Source organism: Buteo buteo, chromosome 9 (assembly GCF_964188355.1).
Source record: "Buteo buteo chromosome 9, bButBut1.hap1.1, whole genome shotgun sequence".
Lineage (NCBI taxonomy): Eukaryota > Metazoa > Chordata > Aves > Accipitriformes > Accipitridae > Buteo > Buteo buteo.
The window spans coordinates 8,129,825-8,148,726 of NC_134179.1; the positions used below are offsets into that span (position 1 = coordinate 8,129,825).

An 18,902-nucleotide genomic window follows, 5' to 3' on the forward strand; every position below is an offset into this window, starting at 1 on the left:
CGCTGCGTGGCTGATTTGTTGGTGCACACTCCAGAGCTGCCCATGTCCTGCTGGAAACCCTCTTCCCAGGGAGGGGTGCGATGAGGAGCGGTATTACTGCAAAACTTGCAGGCTTTAAAGCCAGCGAGGATTATTTCTCTTCACCTCAGCTGAACTCTTGAGCAACGCCCGTGAAGTATTTCACCTGCCAGTTAAGGCAGCACTGCTTCATGTCTGAAAGCAAGCCATTTTTTTCAGGAGCCCACAAGCTTTGTTTTCTATCGCAGCTGATGGCATGCAGTACTGTAAGCAAAGCCAGGTTCTGGGAGTGAAAGCGCTCGCTCAGAGTATAAGCGTGGCCAAAGATCGGGCCCCAGAGCTGGGCACGGTGAGCACATGAGATCTACGCTGCTTCCACCTTTGCAGAACACATTTGAAGTCAGGCATTTCTCACCTGAAAAACTGTATTTAAGTAACTGCCCTTGCTCAGCACCGTTGTACCGTGTCCACCGGTGAGCGGGCTGGGAGTTAAACCTGCTTTTCCGTATCCTATTTCCAAAACCATGAGTCGTTCCCCTGCCCCTGACAACTGACCTGCCACGGGGTTTAAACTCTCCCTGCCAGACAGTCACTGCAACATCCCCTTCCTGCCAGCCTCGGTGCCCCTCTGTAGAGGCTGCAAATTTCTCTCCATCCAGCACCTGTGGTCCCAGTGCTACTGCTGCCGCTGTGTGATATGCCCTGTGTGTCACCCACGTGCCATTGGGAAGCATTTGTAACGAGCGAGGTACCCACGGGGAGAAAAGGTGTGCAGCTGGTTTGCTACAGGGGTGTGGGTCCTGCAGCTCTTGGGGAGGATTAAGGCAGTGACAGCATTGCCTCCCTAAGGCAGGGGAGAGGGATAGGAAATAAGCTGTTAATGCTGAGAGGTTCTCTCAGAGGCTCTGAACTCCTATTTGCTTTTAGGCTTTGCAAACTTTTTTTTCTTATTCCATTTCACCCTCCTTGGAAATAATTACTTCTTTCATGAGAGTTGCAATTTTTTAATTTTTTTTATTTTTTAATCCCTTCTGATACCTTGAAGGGATGTTTCCAAAATGTGCCCCTTCAAAAGCCTCTGGGGCTGGAATCCCCCCCTGCAAAGCCATTTCACTTTGTGAATCCAGGAGAAGGCTCCCTGCCTGCCCTGTTGATCCCTTTGCACGGCACCAAGGACCCACAGTAATCTGGTGATGCCGTATCCCTTTCCATAGTGAGAGTGGCAATACAAATGCTCTGACATTGAGCGTTTGACAGAGAACTTTTTCTGAATGGAGAAATTTTCCTCAAATGGCAGAGAAATGGAATTCTGGTCCACTTGTGGTGGAATTGGTATTTCCCAGCCTAAGGATGAAGTACCTGAAGCAGCAGAAGTGGTCGGTGAGAGCATGCCGGTGAGAAACAGCGGGCTGGCTTTCAAAAGGGACTTTACACCTTGGGAGGAGGCAGGGGGATTTTGGAAGCAGCCACACACCCAGTGACAGCCGTGTCAGCTGCCTGCATCGCAAGCCTTGCCATCTCCCCCCTTTGCATCCCCAGCCGCTTGCAGAAGCACGTGTGAACTTCTGGCGCTGGGCAGATCGGCCTTATCCAGGAACAGCTTTGCAGGAGTGTTTACTTTCATTCTTGGGAGGCCGATCGAGCCGTTCCAGCAGGGAATGTGTTGTGGCCGAAGGTGGACTGTGCCAAGCTCCCTCCAGCATGAACGTCGCACGATCCAAGGGCACCATGGCTCCTTCACGCTTGCCTCCCAGTCTCGGTGCCGGCCCCATGGCGCAACTGGGCTGCAAAGCCCTTGTCCGTGGGATTCGTGGCGATGGACGCATACGTTGTGACCAAGCTGGAACGCACCGATTTCTCCCGACCTTCACGAGGGATTCATAAATCTCTCCCCTGAAAAGGGCGGTTTGCAAGCTGTCTTGAGGCACGAATGTTATCTGAGGTTTCAGTCACTTAGGAATCTGTGACCAGATAAGATACGGGGGGTTTATTGTATCTTCTGGCAATTATTAAGAAAATAAAATCAGTTAATATCTAACCTTGAACCTAGACCGTAATGCTTGGCCTCAGACTTTATTCTCACTCTTGCATACGTTCTGGAGCTGTACAGTTTAGAGGGGTGTTAGGAATGATGGAAGAGATGAACGGGAATTTAATCTGGGACTAAAATACCCTCATTATGCAGCTAGATCATCTCAGAAACAGGATCTGTATGATGTGTGATTCAGCCACTAGATTTTTTTTTTCCTGGTGCAAGAAAGGGAAGAAGGAGGAGCCCCTTTTGGCAGAAGTTTTCCCAGCTGTGAAGGCATTTTGTGTGAACATTTAATGCACAGATATGCGAAGGGAAGAGGGGAAAAGGCTTCCACAAGCGTGGGCTTTTGTTTGCACTGTCAAAAACAGTAATGCATTTTCTGTGCGCATGCACACAGAGGCACATATATATCTCCATATCTATATCTCTCTCCTTTTGGAAAGGGGAACAGATGACTCATGCAACTGGAAACGGGACATGGATCTTTGCACTTGCTAGAGAGGAAAGATGAAATCAGGGGTAAAGGTGTTCACCCGGCAGTTGCGATGCAGGATTTGGCTCACTCCCCCCAGTAAATGAACTTGAGTATCACAAGGGCATGAAAACTGGCTGCTTTCAACGGGCTGGCCAATGCCGCTCGTGGTCCTGAGCGACTTGCAGGTTTTTTAAACTCCAGAGTGATTCAGGGGCTCTTGAAAACTGTCCTGTTTAAAGGCAGGAAGAGGTTTAAGCGATATATTAATGATACGTTAATCTCGCGCTCAGAAAAGCATGCAATGGGTATTTAACTCGTCTGGAATTCTTGTTAGTGGCTAAACTTGGGCGTGATCCTTCTGGAGAAGGAACGTTCCCCCTAAGAGGGGGCTCCTGGGTGGAGATGGGGTCCTGCACCCTGTGCCAGCAGGGGGGACACCAGCCAGCATTAATGATGTCTTGCTGCATTGAAACCATTGCCTTCCCCAGCACCAAATTAATCCTGAGAAGAAGCAAAAATCAAAGGGAGGTTAGGTAGACGGGGGAAAAGCAGGCTGAAACTCGGAAATGAACCTGGCTAGAGCATCCCCTATTTTTGTGGGCAGAGTGAGCCCCCCCTTCCCCCCCCCCCCCCCCCAAAGCACGTTGCTGAGGCCCCAGTGTAGATTCTGCTCTATTTAAAAGGGGTTTTTTTCCGGGATGAACTTTACCGAGCACGCGTGCAGCCTCCTCAGTGCTGTACGGTTGGGGCTGACATTTAAAGCCTCGGCACATCTCTCTCCTTGTCCCACGCGGGACATCAAATATTTTAGGTTAAGAGAAGGGGGAAAGAGGAAAAATAATTACACAGTAACTTAAACAAAGACAACCCCCTTCCCGCTTATTAGGACTTCAAAAGTTGCTGCCTCTGGCTCGAGCTCTCTCAAATACGTACAAAGGGTAACGCTAAAAATAGGTACTGTACAAATGATTAGGTCATAGCCTGCTAGAGGGAGACATTTTTATTTAATTACTAACCCGGCAGCGCGTTGCTGGGGGGGAATACACAAACAGGGCGGTTCAAAGCCCGGCTGTAAAGTTTGTGCTCCTTCGCTGAGTCACTGTGGCTAAATTCCCTTTTGTGTGGGGGATTTAGGGGAGGAATGCGGGAAGGCTGGCCAGGGCTGCCACCCTCCTGAGTCAGAGCTCCCACTCAGCCTCCCAGCCTTTGCCGGCTCAGGGCCGTAAGCCGCTAATTAGCCTCATTGTCTTAGGGGCTGCGCGGCATCTATAACCTGGACAAAGGGGGAGGAATGGAGGGACACGCTCCTGGAAGCCCACGAGCAGCTCTTATCTCCTTTCACTGGTGTTTTGTGCATCGCAACCCAGCCCTTGTAAGACCCGGAGGGATGCTAATCCGCTCCTTTGCTGTAACGGCATCGATTCGGTCGTCCTCGCCACAGCGCAAACCTATGGCTGTGACCCCCTGCTTGGATGAGCAAAGTTGGGACTCGGAGCGGTGCTTAGGAGCAGAAATGTCGAGCCGTAAGGCTTTTAGTGTCCCCCGTTTGTTGCTCGGATGCGATATCCCTTAAAGGAGCCCAGCTGAAAAAAAAAAACCAACCCAGAGGAAAAGGAGGATTTTTCAGGCTGGGAAGCCGCCGGTCGCGCGCAGACGCAGGCGTGCAGCAGCCCCGTTCAGCCCGGCAGAGCCACGCAGATGTGCACGGTGACACACCCGGCTGTTTGGGTCACGAGGCGGGTGACGCAGTTATCCTCATGGCTGCTGCCATGCCTTTTTCGCATGCTCAAGTGTTGGCTGGATTGTGTCCCTTGCCGAGCCAGGGCCGCTATGTTGAAGGGAAAAGGCAGGCGCGTGGGGAAGGGCAGACAAGGGTTGCTGCAGCGTGCTCGCCCCGTGACGGTCCAGGCATGTCTAGTTAGCTCCGTCTGAATTATTTGACTTTACACGTTCACCTTCGCCACGACAACGGGAGAGCTCCTGTGCAGCTCCGTCGGGTTTGGCCACAGCCGTGCTCCTGCAACTATTTACTTTGGCCTCAATTGCAACGTGGGTAACTCGCAGAGAAGCGCAAAGCCGCGCCGCTTGTGCCCCACGCCGCAGCCCCCCAACCAGCTGCATCCTCAGAGTGACTCTCGGCTTCCCTTTGTGCGGCGAGCAGGGGCACAATAAAGGGCCTGTTCCCGACTCCTCCGCTCCCCCGTGCCGCCACAATGCGCTTGGGTCCGATATCCGCACGGCTTGGACGGATCCTGGTGCTAATCAATGGGTTTCACAGGGAGCTTAACGCGCCGTGGCTGCACGCTGCGCAGCCTTCCAGGGGCCCGCCACGGCTTTCCTCCCTCCCCCTTGCAAACAGCTTTGTGCGTTTAGGTTTGGGTTTTTTTAAATAAAGTCTAACACATTTAATCATCTTTTCATAAGCTGTCAGCTTGCCGCGTGCAACAGTGGAGCACCATGCTCTACCCCGTCTCTGAGCGAAGCTACCGCGCCTGAGAAAATCCTGGTCCTGTGCATGCGCACGCGAGAGCTTGGATGCTGTAAACTTCTCTGGAAGCCTGGAGCGGTAACAAAAACCAGTTCTTAGAAGTCATGGATTGTTGATTTCCGTTAAAACAGATCTTACTTTGCACAAAATCCTTGTTCCAGTGTTTCAGAATTCAGCTCTGCACCAGCAAGACTGGAGAACCCTCCAAAGACGCCAAAGGCGAAACAAAACTATTCATCAGAAAATGCACGAGTTAAACCATAGGAAAGTTCTGTCCCCTCGCCCTGTGCGCAGCTCGGGTGTGTGCCAGCCAGTTCTCCGAAGCAGCGGGGAGAAGAGGTCGGGGGGGCAGAGCTGGGCTGGGGGCAACCGAATTCAGGGCCCAGCAAGCTGGAGAAGTGGGAGCCATTTCGTTGCGTCCCTCTCTGGGGTGGAAAGCAGGGCATGAGGAGTCTGTCTAATATTGCTGGGGGAGTGCAGGTGATGGAAAAGGGCATTTACCCCGGGGAGAGGGAAAAGAGCAGCTGCCTGTGCACGGGTTTCGGGTGGTGACAGAGGGGAGCCAGCTGGGGGGAGTCCTCCTTCCCTCCTGTTGGTGCAGGATGGATGATGCTGGGGGACCCGCTTGCCAAAAAGTTGTCTTCAGCCATGGTTTTTTGTGGGCTAATCCCCCTGAACAAGGGATTTCCTCTCTTACTGTAACTTTGGAGACTTTTCTGTTTTATTTTTATCCTCTGTGTGCCTAGCTGAGTCCCAGAGGAGCAGCCTGAAGCTGCTCGTGCTGGCATCCCTCAAATACTTCCAGGCCATGACTTTGCCCTATCCATGCTTTGTGGAGCTTTTCTTCTTGCAGGCCCACTGATGTTTACTGGGCTATTTCTGTCAGGCAAGCCAACGTTCACGTCTCCCCATCCAAAATAAACGCAGGCCTGGGGGCTACAAGTGGATCTGAAGGGATCCCTAGGTTTCCCAGGAAGGATGCCCGTGCTTCGCCTGGCCCTTTGACAGGAAGACCTTCCCGAGAAACCATGGACGTCTCACGAGCTTAATGCTGGAGGTTAATAATAATCGCACCAGGCAGCACATCATTGCCCCCGTATCTGGTTGAGAGATTTACAACTGAAACTCGTGGCGGAGGAAGAAATTGCCTCAATCACTTGGAGTAATGGCACATGGAGAGGCACTTGGGCGTGACTGCTATTTAACATGAGAGCCCAGCTTGGCTTCATTTAACGTGCTGGTTCTTTTCTAATAAACACGTTACACTACAAGGTGGGGATTAAGATCAGAAAAGTAAATAAATTGGAAACTGATGGGGAGAGATGGGAGGGAAAGGGAAGGTACTGGGGGGGGGGAAGTGACGAGCGATTAACTCCCGCGCCAGGGCGCGGGGAAATGACCCCCAAGGCTGCAGGGGTGGCTTCCCGAGCTTTGTTTCGGCATCTCGATGTGCTGCACCTGGGGGGCTGCAGGTGCTGGGCAGCCCTGTGACTGCCCCCCCACCCTGCAGGGCCACTGGGGCTGCTCCTGCTCCACCAGGAACCTCCCGCCCTGGAGCCACCGGGCTCGCGGCATGCCAGCAGGTCTGGTGCTGGAACTTGGGAGATGGTTTTCCTTCCCTTCTCTGGGGCGCGAAGGCACGGGGCTGCTTTTGCTTTTCCTCTTTGGCTTGCAAATGCATCCGGATCGGCTCTTTCCGTTCCGGAGCGAGGCACCCGACATAAGCGAGGTGGTGGGCACCATTGCCAAGGCTCTGCAGGAAGGAGTTGGCGTTTCTTTCGTATTTCCCCTGTGCAGCATGTGGGGGGCATTGCTGGGGGAAAGGGAGTTGCTGCTGGAGGTCACGGACAAGAGTTGCTGGCTTTTTCCCGTTTTATGCGTGTTACAATCACTCTGTCTTCACTCTGTCTTCTTGCCAGCAAGGAATCTGCCATCTCCGTGTGTGCACAGGCACGTGGGGGGAACAGACTGTAAGACTTTGGGAGGAAACGGAGCTCGGGTACAGGCAGAGGCAGCACGGGCTGGCTGGAGGGCTCGGGAAAAAGACCTCCGTGGTGCCTGGGCGAGGTCTGGGGTTTCCAGAGCTTGCTTTGGCATGGCCCGCTCTGACAGAGAGGTGGGCAAGGGAAGAAATCCCCAAGTGAAGGGGATCTTGTAGGTTTTGGCTGGCAAACGTGGCTTGCAGAAGGATGCTCTGGCCAGAGTCGTCTAACCAGCTCTTTCATCTTGCTTTGCCTCTGAAGGCAACACAACCTTCGCATTCAAAGCCTCCGCTGCCCAGGGAGGTCTCCAAAGACACCAGCCCGCTCCAGCCATAACACCAACGTGGCGGCATGCTGGGGGTCTGGGGAGGCCTTCGGGACGCGGGGGGTTTCCCTGCTCGGGGTCGACAGGCGGGCGGGTACCTTTTGGGCAAGGCAGCTGCGGGAAGTTAGTCTCTTAAACAACTCAGTAGCTTTTACTATATGTGTTAGAGGAGCAACAAAAAGCGCAACGCACCAGTTGACGGGAAGGACTGGGGGTTAATTTTCAGGATGCTGCCTGGGAATTTAGCCGTGGGATTTCCATTATTGCTAATGGGACTCATGCAGCTTAATTTCATGCGAGCTACGCTAAAAACATACCCCTAACCGTCTGCAAAATTTCAGTCCCGAAATCAAGCCTTTTAAAAGTTAGAGGAGGGTAAACAAACACCTGAAACCACACTGTCTCGCTATTTCCCCCCTTTCAGTCATTTGGATTTAAAAGTCGGGGAGGGGGAGGAACTCGAGCAGTATCAGGCAATTAAAAAAACCATACTGCAGGCACGCTGGCTGCCTGCACTCCGCGTTTTCGCTCTCCGCCAGTTAAAACGGCAGAGTTATAACCCCCCCCAAAAATAGGGGTGGCTGATGCCTTACCCTTAAGTATACTACCGCGAGCGCTGCGTTATCGTACGCGTCTAATAACCCGAGCAGCACCGCCTTTCATTGTGAGGCCTCTGTTATTAGGCTGTTCTCGTTAAATGACTGCTATCATCTGGTCCCAAAGTACATTAAATCCCATTATAATTATAAACACACTTCCCCATAACGTTCTCCTTAGATTACATTTGCGCTGCTTTACCCCAAGGGTATCTTTGTACTAATACCGTCCGTATTTGTTGTTTTAGCTGACGACGCCGGGCCCCGCGCTGGCTGCGGTGTGCCGGGGGTAGTGCCGGGGAGGGAGAGGTCTGCGTTGCTCCTGCCCCGCCGGCCCCTGAAGACGACACGGGCCTTCGGATGCCCCGAGTGCGGGCACCGCTGACCCCGGCCGAGCATGCTCTGCCCGGGGAGCAGCCGCCTCGGCGCGGGGCGTTGCGCGGCCCACGCTCTGCCGCTGCCGTTCTCTGTCGTCGTCGGTATTAGAGAGCCGCCGGCCTTTCCCCTGCCCGTTTGGGTTTGCTCCCTTTCCCGGGCTGCCGTCGCCGATCTTTGCTGGCAGACCTCCGTCGCCCATCCTCGGGCGTTGGGGACCCGCCACGTCCCTACCTGCGAGCAGGGCCGACGCGGGGTGGGGGTTTAATCCGGGCAAAATAAGCTTTATCGGGGCGATGCGTCCTCGGTGTCGCGTCACGCCCGGCACGGCACCGGGCCCAAATCTGTCGCCGAACCCGCAACTTGGCGTTCTGGGCGATTTTTACCTTCCTCCCCCTCTTAAATCTGGGCGCCCGCCTCCCCGTAGCGCCGGGTGACCCGGGGCCGGGCTCTTAAATCCGGACTGCGGCGAGGCGGGGAGGCTCGGCGCACGGGGGCCGGTGTCCCCGTGTTCCACCCCCCCGGTCCGTCCCCCACCCCCGCGGTGGCTTTTGTCTCGCGTGGGTGAGGGCGCGGGTGGGGCGGTGGGCGCAGCCCGTCGGGGCGGGCGGCCCCCGCTCGCAGCCCGCCGCCGCCGCCGGTTCCCCGGTGCCTCGGCTCCTCCATGTTTGTTGTTGGCAGCGCTGTCCAGCCGCCGCCCCGGCCCCGCTCCGCTCCGCTCCGCTCCGCTCGCCGCCCCGCAAGGTGCCGCGGCGGGGCCGGGGATGCGCGGGGGGGGGCGCCCGCACTCAAGATGGAGCGGGCGGCGGCGGCGGCGGCGGGGGGGGAGGTGGGGGGTGGGTGGGGTGCGGGGGGGGTGGGGGGGTGGGTGGGGGCGGCCTGACGTGGGCGCGGGGCGGCCCGTGGGCCGGCGCCGCGGTGATTTGCTGCGCGGCGCGGCGAGCGGCGGCGGCGGCGATGAGAGCGGGCAGTGCGAACTGCCGGAGCAGCCGCCGGCCGCCGTGAGTGCGGGCAGGGGGCGGGCGGCGGGCTGCCCCGGGCCCCCCCCCCGCCCCCGGCCACCCCCCCCTCCACACCACCCCCCCCCCCGCCCGCCCGCCCGCGGGGACGGGGCTCCGCCGGCTCCCGCCGCGCACCTGATGGGGCTCCGCTGCTCGGCGGAGCCCCGCGGGCGGGACGGGACGCGCCGGAGCCGCAGCCGGAGCCGGAGCCGCAGCCGCAGCCGGAGCCGGAGCCGGAGCCGGGCGGGCGGCGGCGGGGGACGCGCCCCCTTCCCCGGGCGGCAGCGGCGGGGACGCGGCTCCGCCGAGCCCAGCGCAGAAACTTTTCGGCGAGTCGCCGCCGGGCTGCGGGCTAACCTCCCTCTCCTCCCCTCCCCTCCCCTCCCTTCCCTTCCCCTCCTCCCCCGGCCCTCCTCTCTTTTTTGCCCTTTCTCTCCCTTTCCCCCCCCTCCCCTCCCCGCTCTCTCCCCCCCGCTCCTCTCCCCCCTCCGCCTTTTGTTTTCGCAGATAGTCGGCACACAAAGCTAGTCCCAGATTTGAGCGACGGCGAGGCACCCTGATGAGTGAGCCTCGGGAGCGCAATGGATTTGACTAAGATGGGCATGATCCAGCTGCAGAACCCCTGCCACCCCACCGGGCTGCTGCACAAAGCCAACCAGATGCGCCTGGCGGGGACGCTGTGCGACGTGGTCATCATGGTGGACAGCCAGGAGTTCCACGCGCACCGGACGGTGCTGGCCTGCACCAGCAAGATGTTCGAGATCCTCTTCCACCGCAACAGCCAGCATTACACCCTGGACTTCCTCTCGCCAAAGACGTTCCAGCAGATCCTGGAGTACGCGTACACCGCCACCCTGCAGGCCAAGGTCGAAGACTTGGACGACCTGCTCTACGCCGCCGAGATCCTGGAGATCGAGTACCTGGAGGAGCAGTGCCTGAAGATCCTGGAGACCATCCAGGCCTCCGAGGACAATGACGCCGAGGTCACCATGGCCGACGGAGGCGCCGCCGCTGAGGAAGAGGAGGAGAGGAAGTCGAGGTACATCAAGGGCCTCTTCGTCTCCAAGCCCACCGGCGAGGAGAGCGGCTACGCCGGTGCGGCTGGCCAGAGCCTGCCGGCGGCCGCGGCGGACCAGAGCCCCTCCGCTTCCGCTTCTTTTGGCCCCCTCTCCGCCATGAGCCCCACCAAGGCGGCGGTGGACAGCTTGATGACCATCGGGCAGTCGCTGTTGCAGGGTGCCCTGCCGCCTGGCGCCCCCGAGGACTCGCGCCCCGCCGCCGCCCGCCGCCCCCCCGGCCTCGCCGAGGTCAAAACCGAAGCGATGCAGGTGGACGACGCCTCCAGCCGCAACAGCCCCCAGACGGCCGAGCCCGGCGCCTCCGGCGGGGAGAAACCTGACGAGAAGGGCAAGGAAGGGCCCGGCACCCCGACCCGCGGCAGCGTCATCACCAGCGCCCGCGAACTGCACTACGCCCGCGAGGAGGGCGCCGAGCCGCCGCCCGAGCCCGGCCAGGGGCTGCCGCTGGGGCCGGAGCCGTCCGCCGCCGCCGCTGCCCAGGGCGACAAGCCCTTGGGCATCTATTCCTTGCTGCCGAACCACAAGACTGAGCCGGTGCTCGGCGTGCCGCCCTCCGTGGCGTCCGCCCTGCACGTGCAGCCGGCCCTGGCCGTCTCTATGGACTTCAGCGCCTACGGGGGGCTGCTGCCCCAGGGCTTCATCCAGCGGGAGCTGTTCAGCAAGCTGGGGGAGCTGGCGGCCGGCATGAAGACGGAGAGCAGAGCCCTGGGCGAGCAGTGCAGCGTGTGCGGGGCAGAGCTGCCGGACAACGAGACCCTCGAGCAGCACAGGTGAGTGCCGACGGCGCGCCGCTGCGTTCCGCACCAGGCGGGTGGGATCTCGCTGGAGGATTTCGGTTTCCGGACGGGCACCGCGCCTGCCAGCGCGAAGTTCCCGCCGCGTAGCCCAAAACCGGGACCCAACAGCGGTACGCACAGAGGGACGGCTGTCGCAACTTTTCCAGGTCTGGCAGCCATGCCAGAAGGTTCCTTCCAGCGAGCGCCGGCTGGGGAGGACAGCCCGGACGGGGCTCGGGCCGTAGGTGTTTCCTGCTAGCACAGACCCCGCCGGTTTCCCTGACTGGCGTCCGCCCCGAACTGCTCACGGTCGCTACCGTTTGAGCTAGGGATCCGCACGTGAAGGGAGGCCGTGGGGTCAGGCAGCCCTCGCCCACCCTCTGCCAAAAGCCGATCCCATCCGCGCCAGCACCCGGGCACGTCTGTGCGGGGCAAGGGGCGGGAGAAGAGACCTGCGGGGTCCCCGCGCCCGGCCGCAGTGGCAATGCTTGAGATCGCTGCGTGCAGTGCCTTGCTAGCCTGGTAGTTTTCTGCCGCTCAGCTTCCCGGTTTATGAAATGCTTGCACTTTGCACAAAGTAACACGTAGGTCAGGCTGGCTAACACTGAGGCGAGCGTGGAGGGCTCGTGCTGCTGCAGAGTCGCAGGTCCATCCCTGCGAGGACGGGTTTGGAGTTGAACCTCCTGCGGCTGCAATTTCGGGGCTCCCCTGCTCGGGGTGGGGGTGGATCTTTGTGCCCACGCCGAGCCCCGCACTTTGGGGAGCTGCTGCGGGGTGGGAGCATGGTGGCTGTGACGGGCACGTGAGTTTGGTGCTCCCCCATTTACCGTCTCCCGATTGGGGGAGCGGGGACCAGAGCTCGTTCCCCGATTTGGCTGGGAAGCGGACTGGCTTTAATTACCGCACCTAAGTCGGCAGCGCCGGTCAAACCCCTTGGTGCTGGGCGTGCTTCGGCGAGCACTGCGCAGCACTGGCCCCCGGTGCGGCTGCAGCCCCGCGGCAGGACGGCAGCGTCCGGCCCGGGGGAAGGCAGCACCGGTGCAGTGCTGGAGCTGCTCGCAGCCTCCTCGGGCTGCGCACCGTCTCGGATTTTTAATGAATCAACAGGTTAATTAGTCCCGACGCACAGAACGCGCTCCAGGGACGGTGGCCGTGCCGGCGCATGCCTCTGGTGGGGGAGCCAGTGCTGAGAGCACGCTCGCCGCCTGTGGAGGCTGCCGCCCATGAGCGGTGCGGGATGCGCCGGAGCCGGCGTCGGGTGCGCGAGTGGCGGTTCCCCGCATGTTCAGCCCATGAACATTTCCAGTGCGGGGCGACAGCCGCCACTCCGGGGTTCTTGGCCCCGCACGGGTCTGCGAGTGTTGGCAGCGTCACCTCTCGGTCCGGCCAGCGACTCGGAGCTGCCGCGCAGACCCCGCTGAGAGCAGCCCTCGGCCCTCGGAGGGGTTTCCCGGCTCTGTGCGGGTGCACAGCCGCTTTCTGCTTTGTTCCCCCGTCTCAGAGGCGGGAGAGCTGGGGCTTGTGGTGGTTAGCGTGCCCGAAGCCACCTCGGTGCGGCTCTTCCCCGGCCGGCCGTGCGGTGATGCAGACCGAACGTCACCGGAGGAGAGCTGCAGTGAAGGCTCAGAGAGAATTTTAACGTGCCTTTCTGCTGCGGTCTCGAGCATCTCCCTTTCTCCCTCCGAGCCCAAGAGCAGCAACCGGTGCGGCTGCAGGAGACAGAGACGCTGGGGCTGCCCGGCTGCTCCTGCCGCTGGCCAAGGATCTGCCCCGAGGCAGGGCGGGCTGTGAGGTCGGATCCTTCCCCGTGCACCCGAGCGGTCGGGAGGTGGGAGAGCGTGGCCCAGCTTGTCCAATGCAGCAGCCTGTATCTCGCAGTGCCTTCCCCAGCTTGGCTTATTTTGGCAACCACGGCTGCGGGGTCATAGCTTATTTCTTAATTATTCGTGATCCTTATCGGGAGGCTGGGTACACGCCGTGCTCCGATGGGCTCGCCGGCTCTGACTGAAGCACAGAGCCAAGTGTCGTCCCTTGCAAGCGAAGCCTCGCAGGCAATTGCTTAAGCCAGCGCCAAACTCTGTTAGCCTGTTCTTGCTTTCTGACAGATTACCTGGCGCTGGCAAACTTTGCAGGGTGAGCCAAATCCTTTGAGCCATTTTTAAACTGATCCGCGAGACCGTCCATGTTGAAAGGCATTGGGTAACAGTCAAATGAACTTACTGCCCCCCCACCCCCACCCCCAGGGTCTAAATCCAAGGCGGTGTGTGTTTGTAGACATGGTCTCATGTGGCTTTTTTATAGCATTTGCTTTCTAATACCTTGTGAAAATTACCGTTTGGGGACGATTTGTGGGATCCTATTGTATTCATGGAGCTGTTAAAGAGCATCTACACTAGACTGGGATCCGTAGCTCTCTGCCGGAGCAGTTCTGGCGGTGGTGGCAGCTGCACCATACCAGCTACAGGCTCCTCTCCACTCCAGTGCCTGCTGGAGAGGTGGTCTGGGGGAGTCTGCGCCCCGTGCTGAGGTCCTGGCACCACCTCCCCGAGCTGGCTGGCGGTGGGGGCAGGATGTGCCGAGAGTACCGCGGTGTTGCTTGTCAACCGGCGGCTTTCGCTGACCCCTTTCTGCTGTGCATTTGCTGCTGTGGTTTTGCTTTCCGACTTCAAAGTGAATGTGGAGGTGCTCGAGCTGCAGCAAGCTGGGGGCCAGGGGGCAGCTGCCGGGGAGGGGTACGTAACAGTACCGCGGGCTGCTCGGCTGCCCGGCACGATGGCTTTCACATGCCAAGCCCCAGCAGGTGACAGACGGAGCCCGAACCCATCCAGAGCTGACGCCGCTCTTTCTGCAAGGAGCTCAGCAAGCCAACGGGTGCTGTGCCTGTTTACGTTGCACAAACGAGTGTATACATATGGCGAGTATGTTTGTTTACACGCACACATGCCTGTATAAGTATAAATATATATAAGTTTATAGTCTCGGAGCCTTCTGAGTGTTGGTCCTATCTTCGGTAGTATGGGAAATGCACGCAGGAAAAGGAGAGGGAAGGACCGGGCTGGCTTTTCGCTGGGCTTCGGCAAGGGCGTGGGGGAGCCGCTCACTCCAGGTGATGGAAATGTGCCTGAGGGATGGTTGTCTGCCCCGACCCCGTGCGGGAGCGTGGCTCCGCGGCCACCCTCGGCCCCGTGGCAGCATCGCCTGTGCCCTGTCATAACACCGGCGAGTTGAGAGCGCTGAGCCGTGACCTTTTGGTGGCCAAGCGGCTGCAAGCCTCGGCACTGGCCCTGACCAGGGTTTTTGGGTCCCCGAACCCACCAGCTGCTGCACAATCCGGTTTGGGTTTTTTTCTTCTTTACCAAGCTTACGATTTTGACTAATTGAGTGTATATCGAGTTGGCGACTCTTCAATTTTTTTTATAAAAGATTTCCTCCTAGGTTCAGCAAAGTTCAGACTTAATCTAATGTTAGTATCGATCATCGCTTCTAATTGCAGACAAAAAAAAGCCATAGTTCAGTGGCCCTTTTTGGTGTTGTTAGTATGAAGAAAAACCTCCCGAGCTGCGACGCGAGTGCCGTGCTGAGCCCGGAGTTATGTGTCATCGAGAAGTTAAATGCCTTAAAACTTTATAAAAGACACGGTTTCATTTTTTTCACGTCTATAGCAACAGTGAAGGCTGCAGGTGGGGATGCAATTCAATACAGTTCACTGGTGGCACGGCCGAGCATCTGAACCCCGATGCTGTCCAGGAATTCGCCCACCGTAGCGATGCGGCTTGCTGGCAGCGTTTGCCATGTGTGTGTCTGTGCAAGGTGGAGATGCTCGGCTGGAAAACGAAAGTGCTTCGTGGCGATGGTGTCGGCAGGCTAGCGGAGGCTGGCAGCAGGCAATTGCTCCCCTGGGAGCGGTTTTGGCTGGAAGGTGCCCGTCCTCGCTGTCGTATGACAGAGTGCACCTTGGGGAAAGCCTCCATCCCAGTTCTCGTGTCTGAGTTTGGCATTTGGAGGTTTCGTGGCTGAGCCGTCACCTAAAAGACGTGTGCTCTGGTGGAGTATTTTTGGGGTAGGAATAAGGAGGCTTGCTCTTCTACCTAGGGCCACAGTGCCCTAAACTGCAGAGTTTTGCCCTCTTTTCCCCCTTCTGCAGCGCAGAGGAGCGGCAGATCTACCTGGCCGCTAGCAGCAGCGCTGGCGTGCAGGACCAGGCATTGGTGCTGTCACCCATCTGGCGTGCAGGACCAGGCATCGGTGCTCCCGCTGATCCGGAATGTTCCCACTCAGGGAAACAGCAGCTTCCCGTGGGGCTCCAGGCCCCGATTGCAACGCCCGACAATCCCCGTCACGTGTAGCCTGTTGGTCCGCTGTCCGCGTGGAGCCGTAATGTTAGTGCCGTAGCAAACTTTAGGTAGCTGCCTAGGGAAGTATTCTGGCATTCGCCTCTTTCTTTGCCAGCCTCACCTCTGTTTGTTTCCGCCTGGATTAGCTGAGCGTTGTACTACTGATGCCATTAGGCACGTTGGCACTGCTCGACATGTCACAGTGAGAAACAGATGCAGGATACCATTAAAGCAATAAACGTGATAAATCGGATCCCAAGTGCTTTGTGAGATGTTATTAGCGTTAATTTTGGTAGCCCGATACAGTAGTTGTTTTTTATTTTATTTCAAGCGTTCGGCAATTTATGTTCCGCTGCCACCGAAACTTTAAAAAAGGGAGGAAAAATAGAAAACAAGGGGGGAGGGAAGAAAAAAAAAAAAGCCAGCAGCCCCCCAAACTCTGCCCGTGATTACTTCCAGAGTCTGAAGACGACTTGGCAGCTCTTGTTTCTTGCTGATGGGCCTTATTAGCGGCACCTGGCATCATAAGGGGCTAATGGAAACCAGTGTTCCCGGCTGCCTGGCCACTGCCGCACGGCGCGGGGCGGCCGGGCGAGGAAGCTCTTATTAGCTTTATGGGCAGGGGGACGTGCCCCGCTCAGGAAATGAATGTTGCAGCTAAGGTCCGCGGCGCTGACCCCGAGCGTGTAACCTGTGAGCGCCGGCGGAGACCCCGCTCAGGATGCTTGGGATTTCGGGGGCTCTCTGGTTCTTGTCATAGGCAGAGGGGGAATACGGCATGGTATGTTGCAGCCTTGAACTTTTGATTTATTCAGTGGGGGACTTAACCGTTTCCATACTCGGCTCCTAGCGCGGAGGGGGAAAAGCCCCCTTCGGCTTCCGTGTTATTCCATCAGTTATTCTGCATCATTTTAGTTGTGTGGGTGATGCCTCTTAAAGCAAAACTCTGAGATTCCCATCAGAAAAGACCAATTTTAAAATTTTTTAAAAATCTTTTTCCCCTCGCCCGGGAATAACTTTTGCATCTTCCCTACCGATGGCGAGGCTGGCGGTGGTGTCCGGCACTTTTGACACTTCGCCAATGGCAAAGGGGCTTCCACGGTGGCAATGGGGATGCTGCCTGCCCTCTGACCGGGTGCGTCCACCGTCCCCAGCGTCGCTCGTTTCCCCAGGGACCAGGGCGGGTGGCTCTGTGCCAGCTGATCCCCGTGGCCTGCAGGGTTGGGACCCTGATGTGTAAAACCTGCCTGATTGAGGACACTTGGGGTGGCTTTTTCCCCAAAGCACGCTCGCTTGATGTCGCTTGCAGCAGTTCGATCGGCTTTGCACAGCCTTTTCAGTTCTCGTTACGGCTCGTAGAGTGATGTTGGTTAAAAATGTATTTATTGGTTGCGCTGAGGGACCCTCGGTGAGCCTGTGCTGTTTCAGGGGTGACGCTATCGACTCTTTTTTTCTTTTCCCCGTGGCACGTGGGAATGGTGCAGAGCAGCGCGGGCAGTTCGCGATGGAGCGTCCCTGCAGCCTTCCCTGCTTCTGCACGACGTTGGCTCTGTAGTTACGCCGGTGCGTAAGTCTGTTTTCCTTGGATAGAGTAAAAGGATCTGCGTTTTCCTTTTTGCTCGCAATTAGCAAGATTTTTCTTGTACTCCCCAACCCCCCACCCCTTGACAGTTTCAAGAGAGGCTTTAAATGAGTAATTACTAAATATTTCCCGGCAGCCAAACACGGGGCCATGGCATCTCCTGTTGCAAAAGTGAAAAATATTTCTGTTTGCAGTTAATTTTAGTGGCAGGCAGATCATGTTAACTGGGTGTAATTGCTTCCAGATATGGCAGAGGGTTTTGTGTGTTGGGATGAAGGGTCTGGTAAGTGCTCACTTCCTGTGTAAATTAGCCTATTCCATTCATTCCTCCTCGCCCGGCAGTCCTGGCTTGTGTCACTCTGCCTGCAAGGTCCCCCCCCCCAACCCCAGCCCCGTGTTAGGCAGCTCAGGGCTTTATGGTCGCATTTAGTCCTTCACTGGGCATCGCTCCCTCCTTTGCCGTCCCGGGCAGGCACTGTCAGGATGCACAGAGGTCTGCAGCCGACGAGCGATGGGAGCCCGGCGCCCACGGGTGCCAGCAACGTGCCCCTGCTGACGGCAGCGTTCTTCGCGCCTCACGGGTCTCGTCGGGCTTTCTGGGGGTCGGCTCGCTCGCCGGCCCCGGTAGAGACGGGCGGTTGCAAAGTGGCTGTGTGACGGGTACCAGCTGAAACGAGAAGTGTGGCACGCAGGGAAATTCAGATGGAGGAGATTCGGGAAACACGAGCCACAGAGAAAGGTTTATGCATCCTTTTGAATAAAGGCAAAGAAGGCAGATGAATCTGCGTGTGGTTAGATGCCTTTTAATACAGGCTTATGAGCTTTCGATGCAGTCATGACATCTACTCTTATTCCCGGGCTCGGGCCTGGTTGCAGAGACCTGCTGCGGGGCGTTCAGGAGCATTGGGCGTGGATTCGTTCTGGATAATCTTTAGCTAGGCTGAAGCATGCCTGAAATGCTTGGTATCGCTTTTGAACGCCGGTTTGCACTCACAGCACTTTGGATAACTTCTGCAGCTGACGTGGGGAGCAGCAGATACCTTTGTGAGAGTATTAAGCACTGCTGGACCATGTGCTTTCACAAATAAAGGCGGATTCCTCTTTTTGACAAGAGCATCCGCCGGCTCAGGCGTTTTGCAGCTGAAGAAGAAGAGAGCATCACCGTAAAATTCGGGTTGTAGGCGCGAGGCTCTGCGCTCTGGCCAAGGGCCAAGGCCGCCCGTATCATTTTCACTGTAGTGTTCTTAACTGATTTTAAGTAGATTATGGTTGGATACACGCCCCGCTGTGCTGGTTTAGTTTTCCATCGGCCTTCGTCGTCTCGTTGCTGTTTTATTGGCACGTTGTTTAGCAAACGAGTCAGCGATACGCAATTGAGGAAATACTTCTCCACGTAGGCACGAGCGCTGGAAGGCGTACTGAGCCTCGCTAGAGCCGCCCGCCATAAATCGGCGTTAAACACCCTGCTTTGTTACCGGCGTCAGCGCAGGAGATGGGCTGTTTATCTGCGTGTATCAGCCGGGCTGATAACCCCGTGCTCTGTTTAGTGCTGTACGAGGAGCGGCTGGCTTGCTGCGCGCCGGCGTCTCCCGTGCGCAAAGGCAGAGTGCTGGGGGGAGCGCCGCTGGACGCCGGCACGGGGGCGAGCGGAGGATGCCAGCGCAGGTGATGCCACGGTACTTGCCTCGCATGCCGCGGAGGGGACCTCTGCACCCCCATCTCGAAAAAATACACCTCCATCCGTCTGCAAAGGCGACTTGTGGCAGGGAGGAGGACGGCTGTTTTTGCCCTGGTGACCTATAAAGAAGGCAGACGTCGACCGAGCGGAAAGACAAA

The 18,902-nt window shown here is 57.7% G+C and overlaps 1 protein-coding gene across 4 annotated transcripts in view; it reads left to right on the forward strand.

Moving 5' to 3' along the window:
• Nucleotides 1-9,164: 9,164 nt before the first annotated feature.
• ZBTB16 (zinc finger and BTB domain containing 16) overlaps nt 9,165-18,902 on the forward strand; it is a 64,785-nt gene continuing 55,047 nt past the window's right edge. For 2 of the 4 annotated variants that reach the window (XM_075035184.1, XM_075035188.1), the window contains exons 1-2: nt 9,165-9,295; nt 9,807-11,144. In XM_075035184.1, the coding sequence (XP_074891285.1) occupies nt 9,877-11,144 (1,268 nt within the window). In that variant the 5' untranslated portion in view covers nt 9,165-9,295; nt 9,807-9,876. Of the gene's footprint in view, nt 9,296-9,396; nt 11,145-18,902 lie in introns of those variants that run through there. The other 2 variants (XM_075035187.1, XM_075035186.1) reach the window with 2 other exon arrangements.